General features: G+C 38.5%; 1 protein-coding gene across 1 annotated transcript in view; it reads right to left on the bottom strand.

Annotated features, from left to right (window-relative positions):
* LOC127659411 (tenomodulin-like) overlaps window positions 1-21,925 on the bottom strand; it is a 75,052-nt gene that overhangs the window by 9,113 nt on the left and 44,014 nt on the right. Inside the window, exons 3-5 of the mRNA XM_052149213.1 lie at window positions 16,120-16,260; window positions 13,439-13,546; window positions 3,128-3,287 (exon numbers count right to left, since the gene is read on the bottom strand). Coding sequence (XP_052005173.1) covers window positions 3,128-3,287; window positions 13,439-13,546; window positions 16,120-16,260 — 409 coding nt within the window. The remainder of the gene's footprint in view (window positions 1-3,127; window positions 3,288-13,438; window positions 13,547-16,119; window positions 16,261-21,925) is intronic.

The raw sequence follows: 21,925 nt of genomic DNA, 5'->3' as shown, positions 1-21,925 counted from the left end.
ATAGACCATTTGTGTCTTGCACAGTAATTGCGTCCTTCATGAATTTCAGGTATACCTCCAGTGGCGTCATGCACCCATTTGTTTTGTATTTATTTATTATTTTTTACTCTTTTTATTGTCAAGGACATAATTTTATGCACCATAGAGATGTATGTAATTATAGAGTTTGAACATTGTCTTTAATAGCACCTGCTGGTGAAACCCCAAACTGCACTTTGTGCTGAGAATAGACAATGCGCAATGACTTGGATTAGGATCGATGCCATTTTTACATATAGATAATCAGAAAATGTTCCAGATGATTATCGACATATATCATTTTTTCACATATAAATAGGGCTGCACGTTGCACAATAGTCTTTGTCTTTCAAGTATAATTCTCAACACAACTTTGGTAAAGTGTGAACGGCAGGGTTAATTAAAGTGAGTCACCCACTGGATGCGTCTGGTGGACAACATGGTGCATTCTAAAATTGTAAAAAAGTTTTTTCTATGAAGGCGTGTACGCACTCACCGCAGGCTCCCCGTCTCGGTAGGCTGTTAAAAATTCTGTTCCGAGTTCAACTCGCATGGTTTTCCCATTATATTCAACCCAAATCATTATCAAAAGACACAGATTATTTACTCTAATCATTACTGAATAATATCATGTTTATATGTGTCTTTCATAGAGCCTACGCAATGTATTTTAAGTTACAAGCATGACCTAGTCAGTGCTACATACAGCAGGATTGCATAATGCCATTTCTAATCATTCAGTTTGCACATTTAAACCAGTTTCATAAACTGACCTGCAAACTCATAATGTTTAAAAACCGAAACATACTCTAGACAATTACATGAACACAGGGGCTTTTAGCTATGCAAGCTCGATTTTGTATGTTGTTACATTTCAAAATGTGTCAGACTACAATTCGTGCATTTTCAATGTTACCACAAGGGGCACTATAGCATACATTAACGTGAACTGTCCCATTTTACATTGAGTTTTCTCTTTCAAGTCAGACAACTGTCATGTTGGAACAACATTATAACAAGAATTTTGCAGAGAAAGTAAGGTGAAGTCTTATTTATTTATAGCAACTTAATAATAACACATCCAGTTAAATGACACATTCTTTTGAAAGTAATTATTTCGCCCTTGTCACATTCACTGTTGTCTTTTGGTTTTGTACTGTTATGTTGAAGTTTAGTTTAGTTCCTGTTTTGGTTTTTGTAGTTTCTTTTATACTGTCATGTTCACTGTTGTCTTTTGTTTTGTGCTGTCATTTTGAAGTTTAGTTTAGTTCCTGTTTCCTGTTTGGTCTTTGTAGTCCTCTGTAGTTTCTTTTTATGATTGGTGTTCCGCCGATTGCTTCTCCTTCCCTGATTGTTTCCCCCAGGTGTCCATCATTCCCTTGTTTGTTCCTCTTGTATTTAAACCCTGGTTCTTTGTTCATTCCTTGTCGATCGTTGTTTGAATGTTGATGTTTGTTCATGTTTTCTGCTCCTGTATCTTGTTCGCTCGAGGTCTCCCCGTGTTTTAGTTTCCTTTTCCCATTGTGGACCTTTTATTTTTCCCGTGTTTGTACAGTTATTATTTGTTCATTAAGGGGGCTTTCACACTTGGTTCGATTGCCTGTTCCGAACCCGAGTTCGATTGCTCCCCCCTGCCCCCGATGGACTGTTTTCGCATTATATATTTGTATCCGAACCGCGGTACGCTTGCGTCATCAAGCTGCAGCTGGTGCGTAATCGTGTTGCTTGAGAACCGCGAAAAAGGCGTCAAAATTCAATGAATAGACTTGCTCGGTTCACATTTGTTCTTCTTTTTTTTAACCTTTGGTTTTGTTTTCAACATCAAGATACAGAAACACACTTGCGTCTGTCTGCCGCAAAAATACTGAAATCGTTCAAAAGACAGCGGGCTGTCCGCCGAAGACAATTTTTGCGAAGGCAAGCAGAAATCATCTCTCTGCTTGCAGTGCGTGTGCGTGTGTGTCAATCCCGCTTTTCATCAAGGTAAGTGTATACACGCACGCACGCACGCACGAAAGTAAACTCTTTCCGCTCATTTTGAAAGTGGCGCGTGTGAGACTGACGACCACATTATACGTCATCAATAGCGGTTCACTTCCGCGGTTTGGTTCGATTGCATTCATATCAGCAGCGAACCGTACTGGAGTTCACATGAACCGTACCCCAGACCACCTTTTTAAGCGGACCCGAGTACGGTTCGCGGGTGCGCACCCGAGTTCGGAAGACAGCGTTCACATCATCCAAACGAACCGAACTCTGACGTCATTCGAACCGGGGTGCGCACCAAAAGTGCTAGTGTGAAAGCCCCCTAATAAAGCCGCGATTGGATCCACACCTCCCGTCTGCCTTCTCCTCCTTCCACACAAGCGTTACAGAACGATCGACCAGGACTGAACAAAGAACCAGGGTTTAAATACAAGAGGAACAAACAAGGGAATGAGGGACACCTGGGGGAAACAATCAGGGAAGGAGAAGCAATCAGGGGAACACCAATCATAAAAAGAAACTACAGAGGACTACAAAGACCAAACAGGAACTAAACTAAACTTCAAAATGACAGCACAAAACAAAAGACAACAGTGAACATGACAGAATAAAAGAAACTACAAAAACCAAAACAGGAACTAAACTAAACTTCAACATAAAAACACAAAACAAAAGACAACAGTGAACATGACAGAATAAAAGAAACTACAAAGGACTACAAAAACCAAAACAGGAAACAGGAACTAAACTAAACTTCAAAATAACAGTACAAAACCAAAAGACAACAGTGAACGTGACAGCCCTATTGAGAACTTAGATTTGTTTCTACCACAGTTATACAAGAACACACGTTAAGCTATTTGAACCAGACCACGTGTTGACAATGCAGTGGCCAAGCTCTCATCTACTGTATATACAATATGCCCCATATACTTCTATTGTAAGTGCATTACAGTAAACATGACTTTTGCTTGGTTTTACAAATTGAGGGACAAATCTGGATTAGTTTAGAGGTAATCAAGAGCATACGGCAGATACTGTCAATAGAGTTCAAATCATATCGAACCCGGAATATTCCTTAAAGGTTTATTTGGATTTAGACTCTTGTTTGTAGCACTGGTACCTCTGAGAGGGGAAGGGTGGATCCAGTGGATGGGCAGCTCTTGGCAAATCTCCCATATCTTGGAATTGAGCAGGAATGTTCTGTTGGAGATGGGCTGCTCAGCAGGAATCCATATTTGAGTGTCCGCCACCTGCATATCTACCTCGCCAGTCTCACCCACCTGTGAATACAATATACATTGTAACAGCCTGCAGCCTAATACTTCTTTCAACAGCCCAACCGAGATATAGCGGGCGACTCTGCATTTATTTTATTGCATTGGATCATCCTTTCTCCACAGGGAACCAGAGAACTAACTGCTGACCACAGCTAAAATATTTCATTTGACCTCTCTTAAAGACCAAAGCTGTACCTTCCAGTGAAACAGACTTATTTAATTCCTAGTACGCCATTTTTTTCTGCAGGCACTAGTGGGGTTGCATTTTAATTCAACAGCAATGAGGGTAAAAAAAATTATAAAAAAAATTCTGACTTTAAAATGACTTTAAAGCCTGTGTGCTATGCTGGTCGAAGGAATGACAGACTTATTGTTCAATCCTGCAGACACAATAAAGCACAGCGTTGTGCATCCACCCTGGCGCTTATTAAACATCTAATTATACGACTGATATTAATATACTTAATTTGTTGGTTCTGCAGTTTATGATCTGTAAAGTAAACTATTATAGCTTAATGATAGTGATTGCATGTCAGTTTGATCTAATGGAGATCTAGGAAGGGTAATGTAATCAAATGAAGTATGTGTTTGTTTAGCTTGTAGTTATGTATAAATAGAAATTCAAACAAACTCATCACATATTCCCTTGTTAATTAGTAGATAGACCAGATAAATGGCTCACATGACAAAATATTTTTTACAAGGTGATTTTCTCCCAGTCTAAAGCTTAACTGCGCATTAGTTAAGCTTGATGTAGAATCCTGGGGCTATTGTCTGAACTACAATCATTTATATTGGGTTCCTCTCTTTCTCTTCCATTCTCTCTGCCTCTCATCCCGCTGCTCTTGTTTTATTAGAAGTCATTTTCTGTAACATTTCTTGTTTGGTGGAAAGTGACACCGCACTGACCTGTAGCCATTCTGGTTCCGCCTGATTAAAAGCTTCACTCACTCCTCTGCTCTTTGTTTAAAGCGCAGCCTTTAAAAGTTTCTTCACTCCAGCCCCTTCTCTTGCAGATCATGCTAAACTAATGATGTATAGGAGGACAGCCTGTCAGGCTTGAGCAGTGAAGTCTGCTGTAAGCTTGAGCGAGACGTGAACATTGCGTCAGTTTAACTACAGTGTAACTGCAGCTGCAGACTCGACAGGGCTTTCACACTGGAAGCGCTGTTATAGCGTCACAGCAGCGGCTCTATACAGAAAAATACTGTAATTTCTATGTTACTATGGTGTGTATTTATTTGAATAAAGACTATAACTTATAAAATGGTTATCAGGAGTGGGTCATTGATAAGTATTACAAAGTTGATCTACGTGAAATCTTATTTACAGTACATGAGGAGGATCACATTTGCATCTAAAAGGTAAACAATATAGCACCTCCACAATTAGTCTTGTATCAAATGAATGCCCTACGCAGAGTTCGCGTGATATGAGCATGAAGCGATCATTTGTGTTCTGCAACTGCTTTCAGGGCCTCGAATTACGTATTATGTGCGAGTAAGGGCAGCCGATGGGCTTTCTGGTGCCCCCCTAGGGAGTTGGTGCCCTACGCAGACTGAGTAGTATGCGTATAGTTAGCGGCGGTACTAATCATCAATTGTTGAACACGAATGAGGTAAGTTCTGAGTTTACCAACGTCAAGGTCTGTCATGTGCATGTGTTTAGAAGTTAAAGCAAACTCGGCTGTGAGTGGGTATTGCTGAAACTTATAGACCTGTTCTATGTTTAATAGTACATAAAAGACAATTTTCTGTCTCATATTTTCAGGCTCATACGTTTTAGTTTACAATAGTTTTAAATGATAAACCGTACTTCTGATTAAGATCTATTATTGAAATAGATTAAATTGGTTTAAACTGTTAAATCTCCTGGAATTTGTTCAGATGTGCTCTGACTCATACAGTAAGAAAATACACTAGACTACTAATATATGCTTATTTTGTGCATTGTGTATTTTTTTGTGTCAAACCACGTTCATTTTATCCATCAACAGTGCATGGTCACTTTATTGAGCGCGAACAGCGCTGCAAAAATAGACTCAGAGCCCAAACCCCCCGCTGCACTGCAGCTCACGCTATACGCTCCATACGATCTGACTCGCTGCTTTCGATGTGAATGCTCTAGTCTAATCTGTTATTATGGAAGCCGGAAAAATACGCTCTGCTCACATGTCGATAATGCTTGCAGTCAATTAGCCTGAGAAGTTTAAGGGTGGATTCTCTCAAGGGACTTTGAGAGGTTTGAGGAATGAGTCATTGAATGATGATAATAAGAACACATTGTTAATGCTAGTGTCATTTATTCAAGGCTACAAGCTGCAATTTCCATGATTCTGTGCATTCTAGCATTCAAGAAAAGTATCAGAGGCTACCATATATGCTCTCTAACATAAAATTAATCTAGCATGAAAAGTAGTTAGTCTTAGGCACATCAAATGTCCATATTCCCAACATGATCACAGGAAATGTACATGTTGCTACCAAATGTTCTCGTACGACATCAACCCATTTCTGCCAAATTAATGACAAGCGCTCAGAGGTTGTGCTAAAAAAAATCTTTATCCATCACTCTGATGGACTGAGTTGTAAAATGTCCATCATGGTCTATTTTTTGCTGTCATCATTTGTTTTCATTTTAAAAGTACTACATTCATGGGACATTTTTAGTGTCCATTGTAATGGCATAGTATACTGTAGATGACAGTGTATAGGTTTTAAATAATATATTTTTTACTCCTCAAGCGAGTCTGGTGAAACCAGTGTGTTTCTGGGTGAAGTTCTTCCTGTCAATCCACCGCTGGTTAAAACAAGGTTTTAAATTTGCCGTTTACGTGCAGCTTTTAAAGGAAATAAACGTCCGATCGGAATATTTGAAAATGTGCATACGTAGTGAGCACAAGTTCACAGGGCTTCTTCAATGTGCCTGAAATCACAGACCATACATCTCTAAAGCTCTAATGCAAGTAACCTACTCTGAAATAACTGACAATTCTGCTCTAATCTATGCCATACGAAATGCGACAAATGTGGTTAATGGTATTACAATAATTGATAATGGTAAATCATTGAATAATGATGATCAATTATCCAAAGGATAACCATTACCCTCAAGTTTTTCCTTATTCATTCACTCATGTTTAACTATCAAGCCATTGTCCCGTCTCTATTATCATCAACCACTGAATTATTACTCGTTGTATTGTCACCTTGTGGGGGAGATGTTGAGCCGAAAGTTTGTGAGTGGGGGGGGTGGGTTGGTTCGCTGTTCTTTTCTGCATATCGCGGCACCATTTTGTGGTCCGTTCTACATAAAGTGGCGGCTCATTTGAGCATATTATGGCTCATTCGGCACGTTTCGCGCCCGACTCACCGGCCCGCTCGGTTCTCCTGATGGCCAGTCCGCCCCGAGCGGCCCCAAAGTGCGTCGGCCCACTGGAAAAATGCCTGGTATGCCAGATTACAAGTCCACCCTGTTCATGTTCCAGCTAAAGCTAAAATTACCATTGTCTCTAATTGTATTTAAGGAGACCACAGCTATGTTGTTATTTTAACTTTTTAACTCAAAAACGCTTACTGTCAGTTACCATTGTCCTGATTTTATTCACAGAGACCAGAGCTATGTCATTATTTTTAGCTTTCTGTTTTTCTAATTCATAACCACTGCTTAGTTATGCACAATACAGTAAGGTGATTGTCTTTTTGAAAACTATGTATGTTTTCTGTGAGCATAAGAGAGTTGTACGAAAAGTGAAATGTTTACTTGCAAAAGCCAGCACATCTGCACAACATATCAGTACCACGAGGGATGTTTGTTGCCAGACTGACTCACCACAGCTGTGTAGTGTCAATTAACCATTCAGAAACTTCCTGGTTCTTTCTTACAGTTGTGACTTCTGCCGGAGTCTCTCGTTCATCAGTGTCCGACTCTGGTTCATACATATATGGCTGAACTCCAGCATTTATGCTGTCAGTCATTTTAGTTCTGATTTGTTGTTGCCGTAATATCCGGGAGCAGCAGCTCATTTGCATTTAAAGAGACACACACAAAATCAGCGTGTTTTTGATTCCACCCAAACATTTACAACATGAAATAATAAATGATCCGTGGGGTATTTTGAGCTGAAACTTCACAGACACATTCTGGAGACATCTGAGACTTATATAACATCTTGTAAAATGGGGCATAATAGGTCTCCTTTAAGTCAAAACTCATGCACTAGGTGAACATTTTTTTCTTAATTTTTTTATCTGTCAAAATGACAAACAGCATTTGAAATTATTTTTCAATGTTTCCAGAAATTGATAAATGTCAGAGAATTTTCGGTTAATGCGAACGCTATCTTCCATCAGACATTTTTTACATTATTCACGGTACTGTCATCTTTGATTTTTAATAGGAATGACAATGAGGCTGTGAGGGATAGACTTACCATCTCTTCAATGGCATGCACGATATAAAGCTGTAAAAATCTCCTAGATCACATCTGATTTTCCACAACTCCATGTTGTCTGAAGTTCCCCGTCTGTCGCTCACTTCGATGTTGTGTCGAAGAGGCGACACTAGGGGTCTCTTGAGCGCCTTTTGCATCTCTGATCTATGAGAAAAGGCCAATGAGAAATTGGCAGACAGAATTTGCATGTCCTGCCCCCGGACATACGGGTATAAAGGGAGGGAAATGCGTCTGTTTCATTCAGAAAGTTTCTTCGGAGCCGACTGGTTGTGTATGCAGCGAGCTGCGAGTCTCTGAGTGTGATTGCTGTTGGATCTACTGCGCATATCAGCGGCTTTCTCCCTTCTCTGCACGGCAGTGCAGCTTTGCACCTGGGCGCTTCGACAGCGCAGTTAAAAGTGTTTATTTCTCTAAAAAAGTTATTTCCTCTAAAAGAGCAAACACACAGCTGGTGTTGGACGTCCTTTTCAGGACGTTTCTTTATAAAGATACGCCTCAGTCACTAACCCGCCAAGGTAAGTGCTTCGAGTCTTCTCTCAGCACCAGAGCCTCGGGACACACCCTTGCCTCCCGACGCCACATTACCCGCTCCGCCCCGCTGGGTACATCAAAAATAACCGTCCCCTTAGTGCCTCAAGATTCTCAAGATGCTTCGCTCTCAGGTCGACCTTATTCTTAGGGATGATTCTACCTCAGGTACTCTTCCATTTGCCCCTTCTGTGACTCCTGAGGTTGAGCTAGATGAATCAGAGGTGGATCTCGTTCTGGCGCAAGACCTGCAAGCCCCTCAATCTTCTCTTGAATTGGCTTCGCCTATATATTTTATGGGACGAGCTCACGAGCTACACAATTCAGTTCGACCGCCAGCCACCTCGCTCTCAGTTTGAAATTAATCTTCCCACCCAAATTCACAAGGTGGGGAAATTAATCATTACTTATCACACTTGAGGTGTGTATATTGAATGCTGTCACCATCCTGTGTGGTCTGTGACATCCTAATTAATTTAATCCCTCACAAATTCACTAGGTGGGGAAATTCATCATTACAAATCACACTTGCGGTGTGTATATTGAATGCTGTCACTATCCTGTGTGGTCTGTGACATCTTGATTATTTCCTTCCTCATTTCTAATCACACTTTGAGGCATGTATTGAATACTGTGCACAACCGCTTCCTGGTGGTGAGCGGCACCAGTCTCATCTAGCGAGAGAGCCGACATGCCATTTTACCGGATGAGGGGCGTGCCCTCAAGGCTGTGTCCGACTGGGTTTTAAAGATGGACGCGGCTGCACGATTCAGTTTGTACGCCGGCCACCTTGCTCTTAGTTTGATGTTAATCTTCCCTCCCGAAATCACAAAGTAAGAAATTAAACATTACTTATCACACTTGAGGTGTGTATTGTGTTCAATAAGAACATTCTCACAAAAGAGCAAACACTCATTGCATGAGTTGTACACATATTCTGCTACACGTTTCAATATGGAACGCCAAAAGGGTCATATTTCACCAATGGTGTCCTATCATCCATTGTCCCATTACAAAGTGGGGTATGATGGTGCGGTGTGCAGAAAATTCACAATCTCCTCGCAGAAGTGTGATGGGGATTGTTTAGAACTGCAATTCTATACGCTCCAATATGGAACGACAAAAGGGCCATATTTCACCAACGGTGTCCTGTCATCCACAGTCTCATTATAAATGGGCTGTGATTGTGCGATATGCGAGAAATTCACAAACTCTTCACAGAAAACACGATAGAGATTGTTTAGAACTGTAAAACCCAATGGTCTGTCCCCAGCTCCTCGCACGTTCAAAAAGTGCATCAATGCAGCACTCATGCCTCTGAACTACATCGATGACTGGCTATTACTGACCCAATCAGAGGATCTATTATTAGCCTAGGCCTCAATATCATCTTGGCAAAGGGCACACTCTCCCTCAGCCAATATATAAATAAATTTCCTTTTTAGGAATTCGTCTCGATACTCCCCATATGAGGCAGCTTAGTGACGCAATGTCTCGTTTCCCTCGTCTCAGGGAACCAAAGTTACGTACGTAACCGAGACGATTTCACCCCCTCCTTAAAATGGTGATTTATTTATTTATTTATTGGAAATATAAGTTTATCAATAACTACAAACCAATCTTTGGTCTCAAATCAAGTAAGTTTGCCTATACTATGGTATCTTAATGTAGGCTAAATTTGCAACACTGATTTAATTTTCATGTTGATTTAATATATTTGGATAGAATATTAAAAAACCAGAGGCGGCAGCAGCCGATTTTGCCGGGGGTTCAGCCCCGAATGTTTTAAGTGTAGCCCCAAATGTATTTTGAAAAGTTGACTGACAAATATGAAACCGGACAAACACCTATGTAAACCCCCGAAATCATAAGTTGCCTTATTTCATTGTGTTTTGGCTTTGCACATACTGCATACAGCCTGTAAAAATAGACATAGGCATAATCTATATTATGCCTAATCATATAGAATAAGTTTCTTTACTGTCGGTAGCCTATGGGCGACTCCATTTCTTCCTCTCTGTTGAATATGCAGCAGGTAGGGGAGGAGCTTGCACAGTCATTGACATCAGCTAACGTTACTTAGTGGCGACTTAACAGCAGTTAGCAGGAAAGACAGCAAAAATGAAGGAAATGAAGCTTTGAAGCTTTGGGGATTTTTCAGAAAGAAGTCAGTGGGTAAGAATTCACATTTGTTTTTCTGAAGATCATCATCTGGCTGGCTTTCACCCACAGTAGGCTAAACCTCAAGAGGTGCGCTACCGACTGTCATTACATGTTGTAGCCTCTAGCCTCCTTGTTAGCGCATTGGCCTCTCACGCTGAAAACGTCGGTTCGAGTCCCGTTCGGAGTGTAGTTTTCTTGTTTATCAGGTGTTTTTTTCTCTAAGGATAACCAATAAGCATTAACATAAAATGTATATGTGACTTGTTTTGTGATATTAGTTTGTAGTAAATATACACTTTGATTTGATTAAATGGTTTTGTAGAGGGTAGGAAAGATGAGCTACAGACTGAGGAGCAGCAACAGTAGCTGTGCCAGAATCAGGCATGGAAACTGGTAACAATTAATCAGTCACTTTACTTTAGAGAAAGTTAAAAGTGAAACATTGTTTATCCCAATGATCCTAATGAAAGGATTTTGACAGATGAACATTGAGAATTATATACAGTTCGATGCCATGGTGTGTCAATGAACTTAGACTAAAGTAATTCATGTATTGCTTTAATTTAGGATCTTATAAATCATTTTGACTATTTATGTCAAAAAATATTAATTATTTATATAAAAAAATAGTTTTTACTTCACTTTACTCACTATAATATAACTCTTTTGTGATGACTTTATATTAATGTACATGCAAATTGAAGAATCATGTTAGATCTAAGGGCAATCCCACTGATCTGCTCTTCCCAATACATTTTCTTCAATGGTATTGGTCTACAATTTGACATATGTAGCACTTGATGAATTAGTTGTTTGAAGCTGATTTGCAATAAGTTATGTGCTGTATCTGTTCTTTTGCATCACAGATGATTCAGGGAGGAGAGAGGATGTTGAAGATAGTACTAGAGTGGAAGATTTAGGAACTGTAGAAACAGGCCCAGCCAGAGCAAAACTCAAAGAATACCCTCTCACCAGCTTTGGACTACAGAGAAGTGGTTGCTAGTGTGAAAATAAAATTGTCTGGGCTAAGCCCCAGATGTCCTTCAATGCTGGAAACGCCTCTGTTTTAAACTGTATCTAGACATGTATCACATTTTGGTAACAGGGTTGCAAAGATTGCAAACTGCTTTTAAAATGAATAACCAAAATAGCTCATATAATATTGAGTTAATTTCAACATTTTCAGCAGGATAAGCACCTCCTTTCACTGACCATTTGCAGGGGAAAAAAAGTTTTATTAAGTATGTCACCCACTGTTTGGTATACCAAATAAATATATTAGTGGAAAGTCTCATATTCTGAAAGTAAGAATAGGGACTGAGGTGAGGGAAAGACCATGCTTATCCAGAGACTTAAGGGCTTTGCAGGCCTTGATTTCATCGGGAGACATTTGAGCAGTTGGAGACCAGAGGAAAGTTCAGGGCATTCATCATTTCCCAGACTGAATAAATTGAAAATGGTAAACAAACTGGCAGCATACAATGTATGCGTGTCACCTGGTTGTGCTCACAGGCTGCTTTAATTCCTTATCAGTGGTTTGCAGTTTCTCCTCAGCCAGCATTGTTTTGTGGTGAAGCGTGTTAAGGCAGTGTGCTCTGGTACCACAGTCGCATGCCCTGTGGCTCACCTGCAATTGGAGCTAATAATGTGGGTTTTAACCTCTACATTCTTAACATGCTCACAACCTTGGAAAGAATGGCCTGCTTTTCTCTCTCTTTTAGACACACAAGCAATCTTTGGTTTCAATAGCAACCTGATTTATCTCAGGCCTAGATGCTGGTATGTGTATAATCCAAGATTTAGAGAAGGCAGAAATGTAAATAAAGACAGTCCGCAACCCTGAAGCCCATTTCTGGCATTTTTAACATTGTTAGTCACTGTTTAGTCTGTCTATCCAATACATGAGAGATCATTTAAGTAAAAGTTTTCCTGGTTAGTTACATCTTTTTGGTGCAAACAGCTTGCTCCATCTTGCACCATGTGTCCCGTCCCCCTCTGGAGTTCCAGGCACATCTCTGTCTCCTCATCTCTTTTGTTGTCTCTCTCTCTTTCTCTCTAGCCCCACTGCTTCAATCCTGGCCAAACACTGATTGATTTCACATCTGTGAAATAAAGCTTAGCCGAAAAATCTAATTAGGTTTCACAATGAGCAAAAAAGGGAGAAATGGCAGCGACATATGGCGTTTGCTTCGCAATTAGTATCTGTAAACATGGATCAGACATTAAAACGATGAGGGAGAGGACATGCAGGCTGTTTCTGCCTATAATACCTCCTGTTCCAAAAGTCAAAGTGGATGTCTGGGACTTGCAACAACAATAGATCAGTGTATTTTTAATAAAAATGGCAAAGGAACACTACCATGCACCTCCTTCCCTCAAATATGAACTGCGCCTGAAAGAGAGTTTAGCACATTCGAAACCGCCTGCCATTCTTGGTGACACCGATAAATTGGATGTTTGATTGATAGAATTTTGCCCATCACTCTTGCCGAGCATCACAGACAGCCATTAGAGCAGGAGAACAGAGATGAATCACTTCAGCCCTGAGTCAAGTGAAATTTACGGAGCAAACATCTTCAAATACCATTTTAATGGCTTACCTTTCCCAAGGACCTCTCTCTCTCTCCTTAAGGCTATTTGGGCTGATGCTTCAGAGGAGATGATTAAAAATTAATATTAGTTCAGGATTGACGGCAAACACCATTTGATGTGTGCCACAAAGGGTTATGGGATTGTGGACTTGCAGATGGATTCACAGCCACAGGAGAGCCAAGTTTATACTTTTGTAGAAACTACTGGAGGGGAGATGAGATGGGGGGTGGGGTGCAGGGTGTTTGGTGGTTCGTTGGATGGTGGATAAATTGTGATGGTTGGAGTAAGTTTCATTTTGTAGGCCTTACATCTTTCTTCTGATGAGCTCAGTTGAAAAATTCATAATTTGAATTATTTTTTCCTTTCTGTTTTACTGAAGCAAAGTGCTGAAAGATATAAATGCTTGGAGAGATTATACCTCTACATCTGCATTCTTTGCATCCATTTCAATCAGCTTGGGCAGCTCCATGGTTTGAGTCCTGATGTAGCATCTCTGGTGCTTGGCAAAACGGATTCCCATAATTCCCTAGAAGACACAGATATTAATTAGATAAACTCTATTAATTGCATAATTCAAAAGCAATTGATCTCGCATACTTTTATAAAATAATCCAAAATCTTTTCATCACATCTTGTTATATAACTAATGCAACAAGAATAATTTTCCAGCCGCACCACAAGATTTAACATCTACAATCCTTGACAAAGAGTGATATATGATTATATGTAGGCAAAGCCCATTTATTTGCAGCACTTATGGTCTGTGTTGCGAAGCTAATCTGTTTGGTGAAGTGAAGAGCATTTTTCCTGAAAGCCACAGCTGATTGTCTTCCATACAGAATGCATTGCTTTACACTTGAAAAGAGAAAAAACTATTTAAGTTGGAGCATCTGAAGAAAGATCTCAGTTACTGTCTGAAAGTAGTCTTCAAGGGAAATAAAGGCTATCACATTTCAGAGTCTTCACGCAGTAGAATATATATATATATATATATATATATATATATATATATATATATATATATATATATATATATATATATATATATATACATATATTCTACTCTACTCTATCTTGCTGTGTTCAGGAATACTTTAAGTAATCCACACAGCCCACAATTGCTCACATTTTTCTGTTATATATGAGAAAATTGAGAGTGAGCGCAATCCTATTAAGAGTTTCATTATTTTGGCAGTATTACAATTGACATGACATTTACGCATTTTGCAAACGTTTTTATCCAAAATGACTTACAATGCATTCAAGGTATACATTTTGAAAATGTTATGTGTTTCCATGAAATCAAACCCAAAACCTTGTCATTGCTATGTTCTACCATTTAAGCTACAGGAACAAATTAGTTGTCATTTTTTTTTTTAATAAAAGCATCTTTAAAAAAAAAAAGCATCTGTTTAATGGCATGCTAATAACACTCGGAGAAACAACAATTGGTATTTCACCTAAGCTCACCAGTTAGCATAAACAGTAAACTGTTATGAGAGGAGTGAAAAGGAGTGCATATTTTGTGCCCAAAATTATTGTGACAAATTGCTCTTCAATTTCTGGTAATGGCTTGCTTTTACATGCAAGAAGGACCTATCTCCCGATTAAATGCATTTATTGCTGAGCCTGGTCAACTGGAAATGGAGAGACTCTTCATTACAAGGGGGAAAAAAATAGGAAAAGAATGTGATTTAAGAAAGTGTTGGAGTTGCCATTACCCAGATTAAATGTGTGCATGCTCTGTCACAGCTTTCCAAATCAACAATTATTCAGTTGGAAGCTCTGAATGATGCAATTGGCAGAAAATAGGAAATTATTGGCACATTAGTTGTAGAAGCCCACACCTGTTTCCGCCAGCACAGGTTTTGGCTTGAGAGACAACAAATGCTGCTTCCTTAATGTTGGTTAAAGTCAACGACTGGAGCTAAACTGATTTAGTATTGAAGAATCGCTATTAACAGCATTACTCAGACATAATCTTTGTCTGGGAAACTGACTCTTGCAGTATACAGTTTCTGAATTAGGAAATCATTGACAAACTTTGACTGTTAAGAAATACCCTCTGCATCTTTATCGAACTTTCTTATCATCAAATGGGCATAAGATAGCTCATCTTATCTTCTTGTGGGACAGACTAATCATTTTTATTCTCAACACTGATGGACAGAGACAGTGATTATTGCTCTCAGACACTTTTGTTACTGGTTTTTACAAGGCTACATTGACTGCAATAAATGAAAAAATTTGCTATTCACACATGCAGAAATGCTTTACTTTTCTTTCAGTTATTTTGCACTTGTTTCCTTTTCTCAAACTGAGAACTGAAATTTGTGACTCCAGAATTACCTTTATATATTTAGTATATGTTACATTGCTATATATTACTGTATTATTCTCTTTGCTCATGCTGGAGGACACTTTATGGCTTTTGGGTCATAACACCATCTATGATGTGTTTCCTTGGCTTTCCCTATAAGATGTGTTTGTGGGATTTTCATCTTTTCTTTCGTATCTGGAAGTTGCTTCGATAGAAAAAGGATTTTGCGTGTGTTTCTGCTGTCATTATCACTTACATTTCCATTCATGGGATGCAGCCTTTGGGCTCTTTGGAGATGGTTTGTAGTTTTAGTGTGTGTAAATGACTTGCAACTTCCCTCCATCACAAAAATCAATTCCAAAGTCTGCCCTGAGCCAACTATTAGTAGAAGTTACAGGAAAAATGATTGGTGCTCCAACTACCCTTTCATTTAAATCAACATGTTATTTGAATAATTTTGCCTATTCTCTTGCTTTGTGGTCTCCCATGACAATGCCCTGAGTGAAACTAATCTCTTTTGTGGCTTTGCTCCACTTACCATAGTAATTTAGGAAGAAGATGGGGCTAGCAACAAGTGTGTAAATTTTTATGTGAGATGTCATTTTATTTTGCTTAGCACAGTGTTTTTCAAGAGATTCAGTAACATCTGTCTGAAAGAGAAGCAAAATTCTCTGTCCGTATTTGACAACAGCTCCTAGGTTGAGACTTGTATCATAAGAATGTGAGCTGAACCACAAACACCATAAGAAAATATTTCAAATATATGTCATAATCCTTACATTTTTAAAATCGTGCACCTCCAGGACCTCGTCAGTGCTGTTTCCCATCTTGAAGATCTCGGTGAGTTGGGCTGGAAGGATTTCCATCATACTCTCAGTCTCCATTCCATCCAGTACAGCTTTATATTGGTGATCATACACCTGTGGAGATGCATACAACCAAACGTATCAAATTTAAAACACAGTACCTTTGAAATGTATCAAATGCATGAATTGAATTGCATTAGATTACAAAATTTCAAGCCAAGTAGCATATGTGAACAAATTATATTATGCTTTTCAAGCACACTTGTCTTAGCCATTTTTATAATTCTTTTTAACCATCTGCTCTCAGGGTCATTTTTAATGGATGCATAAAGTCATGTTTTGCTTGACAAATATTGCAATATATTTCTATAAAATAAATGCTGTGCGCTTTGATGCTTTGTCATCTAATGCAACAATTTTCATACATTTTTAAGTGTGGCTGAAATGTCCAATAACATTTTTATTTTTTTTAAAGCATTTGTGAGGGGGTACCTAGGAAGTAGGAACTCATTGCCTCTTAATATGAACACACGATATCTGTCCTTATTCCTTATTAAAGCAAGAATCATAGTTTTGTCAAAGCAAATCAAGTGTACATGGTGTTTTAGATTGACAGGCAGCATGACTACAGCCTCTATTAATAAATGAGATCTGGCAGTTGCCCTTAGTCTGAACGTAAGCATGCTTCAAGTAGACTCAATAAAAAAAATCTGATTTGCCTGATTGTCTGAGGTCTTGGAATCATTATATGGCTTCACTCGGTTGCCATACCTTGCAGCACTGCTGTTTATCTCAGCTGCTTTCTTAAATGCTGTTTTTGTGCATGCATGGGTGGCTCTCCACTGTCTACAGAAATGATTCATGTCAACCAGCCAAAAACCCTGCTATTAATATTTATGTGTGTGTTGTGTTATGATGAAAAATTACATTGCTAAGATCACCCTCATCTGTCTCAGTAGCAATTCTGAGTAATATGTTATGCTTAGACATAAAGCAAAAGATGCACGTACACACGCACACAAAATAATATTACATCAAGATTAATGTTACAAATCAATGTGTTTTCTGATTATTAAAGTGCTTTATGCAGCGTAGCATAGAGCAGTAAACAGCTGATTTAATAGATACTTGTTTGTCAAATTGCCAGCAATGTTGTGAAGGGTATAATGTATTGAAATTAGCTTCAAAGTAACTTCTGAATGAATCAGAAATTGTATTCATCTGTATACAAAGAGGAAGTTATTTAAAGACATAAAAACTCAAGCGTCATGTTAGCAGCACTGATCAATGTGTTCTAAAAAGATAGTAAGGTCACACTTTATTTTACATTCATACTGTGTATTTACCTCGGTAATTACTTATTAATACTAATCAACTACATGTATTTGCTGTGCAATAAATTGTTTTTATCTGCTTGTACTTAACTATTGATATTGTTAAAAATAGCAACATGTAATTTGTGTAACATAGACACTGCAAAATACAGTGTTACAGAGTGAAATTTAGAACATTCGAAGGGTAGAGAAGCAATTAAATGTGTATAATTATTTTATGCACTTTGAAGGGCAAGGCAACATTTATTAATGCCATTCTGGATTTATTGATAGAAACCTAAAGGGATAGTTCACCCAAAAATGAAAATACTCATATCATTTACGCACCCTCATGTGTATGACTTTCTTTCTTCTGCTGAACACAAACAAAGATTTTTTATAAAAACAGCATAAAAGTTATCCATTCAACTCCAGGGGATATATGCATATCTTTAGAAGTGTTATGATAGGTTTGGGTGAGAAAAAGATCAATATTTAAGGATTTTTTTTTAACCATTTATTCTCCTTGCTGTCCAGTATGTGGCAATATGCACCAAGAATGTGAATTGCCAAAAACAGAAGTAGAAGAATGTGAAAGTGGACCTAAATATTGATCTGTTTCTCACACATCAATTCTGAAGACATAGAATTAACCACTGGAGTCGCATGCATTACTTTTACTATATACTACCTTTATGTGCATTTTAGACCTTCAAAGTTCTGGCCACCATTCATTTGCATTGTAAGAACCTACAAAGCTAAGATATTTTTCTAAAAATCTTTGTGTTCAGCAGAAGAAAAAAGTCATATACATCTGGGATGGCATGGTAAATGATGAGAGAATTTTCATTTTGGGGTGAACTATCCCTTTATGACTCTGTATAGTTACTGTAATAATTAATTCACTAAAAATGAATTGCGCCTACTGATAGCTTTGTGTATTTATTTGAATGCACTCTCTGCACTGTTTTAACACCGGAACTAAAGGAATTATGCAAGTATCGGGTAACGACACAAACACATCCAAAAGTTTAAAGCTGACTAACTGCGGCCATAACCAAAAGAAAATGTACACAAACATGTCTTTTAAATACATTTCTGTTTACTACCTGCATACACTACGTGGGTGGTAATAGCAATCTTAGTGTCACTTGCGGCAAGTAAACAGCGCTAGAGTAATAGTAAATAATAAGTTTTGTAAATAATAAGTCTAATTTGCATGTAAAGGAAACTTGTTTTTGATAAAATGTAAGAAAACGACTTAATTGGAAAAACTGTGCAGCACAATTTCAGCACATTAAGTGCATGATTAAGTTAGATTACGGGTGGTTAGTGAATAAAACGCAGGTTTTTACACTGAAATAAACATAAAAATGACACAACAAAACTGTTTAGTGAATTCACCCCCTGAGTGGCCTGTTAAGGATCATGTCAGTGTCAGTGTCAGTGTAGCTTGATAATATGCTGCAGACCTTGTGATTGATTGAATTCCCAAAGCTTTCTAAAACTCTCCTTGTTCCTCTGTGTTGTTTTTCTCTTGTGTTCCCTCTCAGCCTGAAAAGCACAATGTCACTCCCTCTAATATTAGGACAAATCTCAAAAGACCTCTCCTTGACCAGGTTTAACCCAACTTACTTTTGTATCTGTATTCAGGTAGGATCCGATATGGAGGTTACTTCAAACCGAAGTGCATCAAAACTAAATAAAATGGCCATTTTAAAATGTAAATATTTACACTGATTGTTTCAATAAATAAAATATGCATTGTCAGTTCACATACATAAGTTTATAAGTTCATAATTTTGTTGTAATTTTGTATATGTTTATTTTTAAACTAGGGATGACAATCAGTTAAATTGTTTATTAAATATATTTCCTGATATGCGGATTAATTAATTTAATTACATAAATATTTGCTTAGAAAGCCCCTCAAATAAAAATAATATATATATTTAAGCAATATCACATGAGCAAGAGTGCGATATGGCCCTACATCAGCACTGCTGTGATTCGGCAGATGAGATGGAGGGTGTGCGATCACCTGTCGATGATGCTGTAGTCTGTTAGTCAGCTTTCTGAAGATAATGTTTTTTGGTGAAATGCATCATATTTTCTCAGTGGAAAAATAGCCATCCAAGTGGGGGTATTACTCTCTATTTCACAATGTCCTCCGCCATTTTGTCCTCTCCAATGTGTAAAGTCCGGTAAGAGGTAAGCGCCCTGAGTTTGTGTAATCAGTCTGTTGTGTCTCTCAGCTGTGATGAGCCTTAATGCTGTAGTTATTCATTTAAAGCCATTTAAAGTGATAACCTAGCTTTAGTAGTATAGTAGTAATATAAGCGATCATGGAGTGCTGTTGAATTTAAACACTGACTTGCTTCACGTCACCAACTGGCTCATATTACATGCAAAAATTGTCTTTTGCCTCGACCTGCTGGCTAAAATATGTACTGTCACAAAATGAAATGTAAAGGGATAGATGGCTCTTAACACATCTGCACTGCTCTTACACTTAATTTAGAACGGCAAGAACACAAGCGGAGTGATACACACAGTGAAGCGTCGGAGTGCTGATAGTGTGAGACCATCAGTATTAATGGTACATCTCTCATCCAATCAGATTCGAGGACAGGAACTAACTGTTGTATACAACAAAAAATAATAATACAGATAATTCAAATACATTACATTATTTTGGCTCACAAGTAAAGCTTTAAAAAAGACAATACAAAAAGTGGCTTTAGAATGTAATATATATTTTTTACAGTATTTTCATATTATTGAACATAAGCCTGTCATTTGTCTACAGTCCTTAGCAATCCCTTTTGCATCTGAATTCGTAAGTCAGTCCAAGATTTATTATAAGGGCTTGTTTAAGGACGTGTCAATGTACACCTGCGTCAGACCGCAATGGGAAAAAGATGCCACTGGTTTTTAATTGCTGGGTACTCAGCCTTAAAGGCTCCAAATGGTTAGGATTAGGGTGGGGGTTGGTTTAGGGCATGTGCTGTCTCGTCGCGTCATAAATGTACTGTTTTTAGGCCACTGTGTAAAGTTAAACCCAGTTTGAAACTTAGAAAAACACATCTTGAGATCCCTGCATTTGAATTTGCACTCCATCAAGATGTGTTTGAACACAAGAATGCTTTCTCATCATGTGTTATCTGCCCACGGTAAGTGTGGTTTGTTTTCTGTCAGGATAAACTGTGCATTGCCTTAACAGCATGTTTTGTTTACTGCTCCCTGTAGAAAACAGGTGGTACTCCAAGCTTTAATTGCTCAGATATAAGGAGACATGATTGAGTTAATTTTTTTAAGCATTATTTTTTGTACAATTAAATTGCACCGAATTAACATGTTAAATCACTTTACCCTTGTGCTTCTTGGATAATCAGTCTAACTAGTATTTTTTCCATTATTCGGATGAATTCGTAATTATTCATGCTTTTCCAATAAGGTATTCGGCTTAAAGCACATCCCTATGTTGTATAACAACAAGTAAAAACCACTGTGTTTTGAAATACATCTTAACTGTCTTGCACTTTATGTCCATATTTCTCCAACATTTTTTCCATGTCATTTATTCGCTTAGTTGGTCTCAAAACAGCGAAAAAGATCTGTATTACAGGACACAGAGAATGCAATATAGTATTCCTGGGAGATCATAAGAATGAACTGGCAAGTTCAGGGTCTGCTCAAGAAATATTGTTAAAATCTCCCCCAGTGTCTAGCCCTTGAGCTCTCAATTCCAGCCAAACTCATTACTTTTATAAAAGAGGCATTTGAGAAGCGCAGTCTTTTGTTTACATTTTTGCAGGTCTGTCATGTGACCTTTAGGAGATGGGTTTTTCAGACTTATGACACTATAAGCATTAATATTCAAGTAGATTACCCAGTAATATTTGCACCCATTGATGCCACCTGGCTTTAATATACTTTCAAAAATCTTCCATATCTGTTACGGATGCTCTGAGTTCCCTTGTTTACTTCTCTTCTTCTTCTGGATATCTGATCTATTCGGTGGCCCTCAGCCAGCATAAGGAGTCCCTCAGGAGAGACCCACCCTGAGGAGAATTAATAACAGACAAGGAAGCCAATGAATTCTGAAAGTGGTTTACATCATCAAGCCACAGGTTCCCTGAGGACTCCAGTGAAATGTCGTCCAGACACGGTCATAGGTGAGTGGAGGAGAGATGCTCATATGCTCATGACAGCGTGTCCCTGTGTTGTCCTTAAGGGCCTAGAGATATGACCGCCCTTCAGAGCGCAAAATGATGGCTGTCATTCAGAAATAAGACAATGACTTCACTCGTGTCCCTCCCTGACTGAGGGATGTGAGAGAAGGACCGGAGCTTGTGTTCAGATGGTTTAGCTGGTCGTTCAACTGGTTGCTTAGTCGGACCAGCTGAAAAATGTCCAAGATCCCTCTAAAGCCAGCAAACCAGACCTGCTAAGATCAGCAAAAC

The sequence above is a fragment of the Xyrauchen texanus genome, chromosome 19, assembly GCF_025860055.1.
Source record: "Xyrauchen texanus isolate HMW12.3.18 chromosome 19, RBS_HiC_50CHRs, whole genome shotgun sequence".
NCBI lineage: Eukaryota > Metazoa > Chordata > Actinopteri > Cypriniformes > Catostomidae > Xyrauchen > Xyrauchen texanus.
This window is presented reverse-complemented; position numbering and strand designations above follow the sequence as displayed.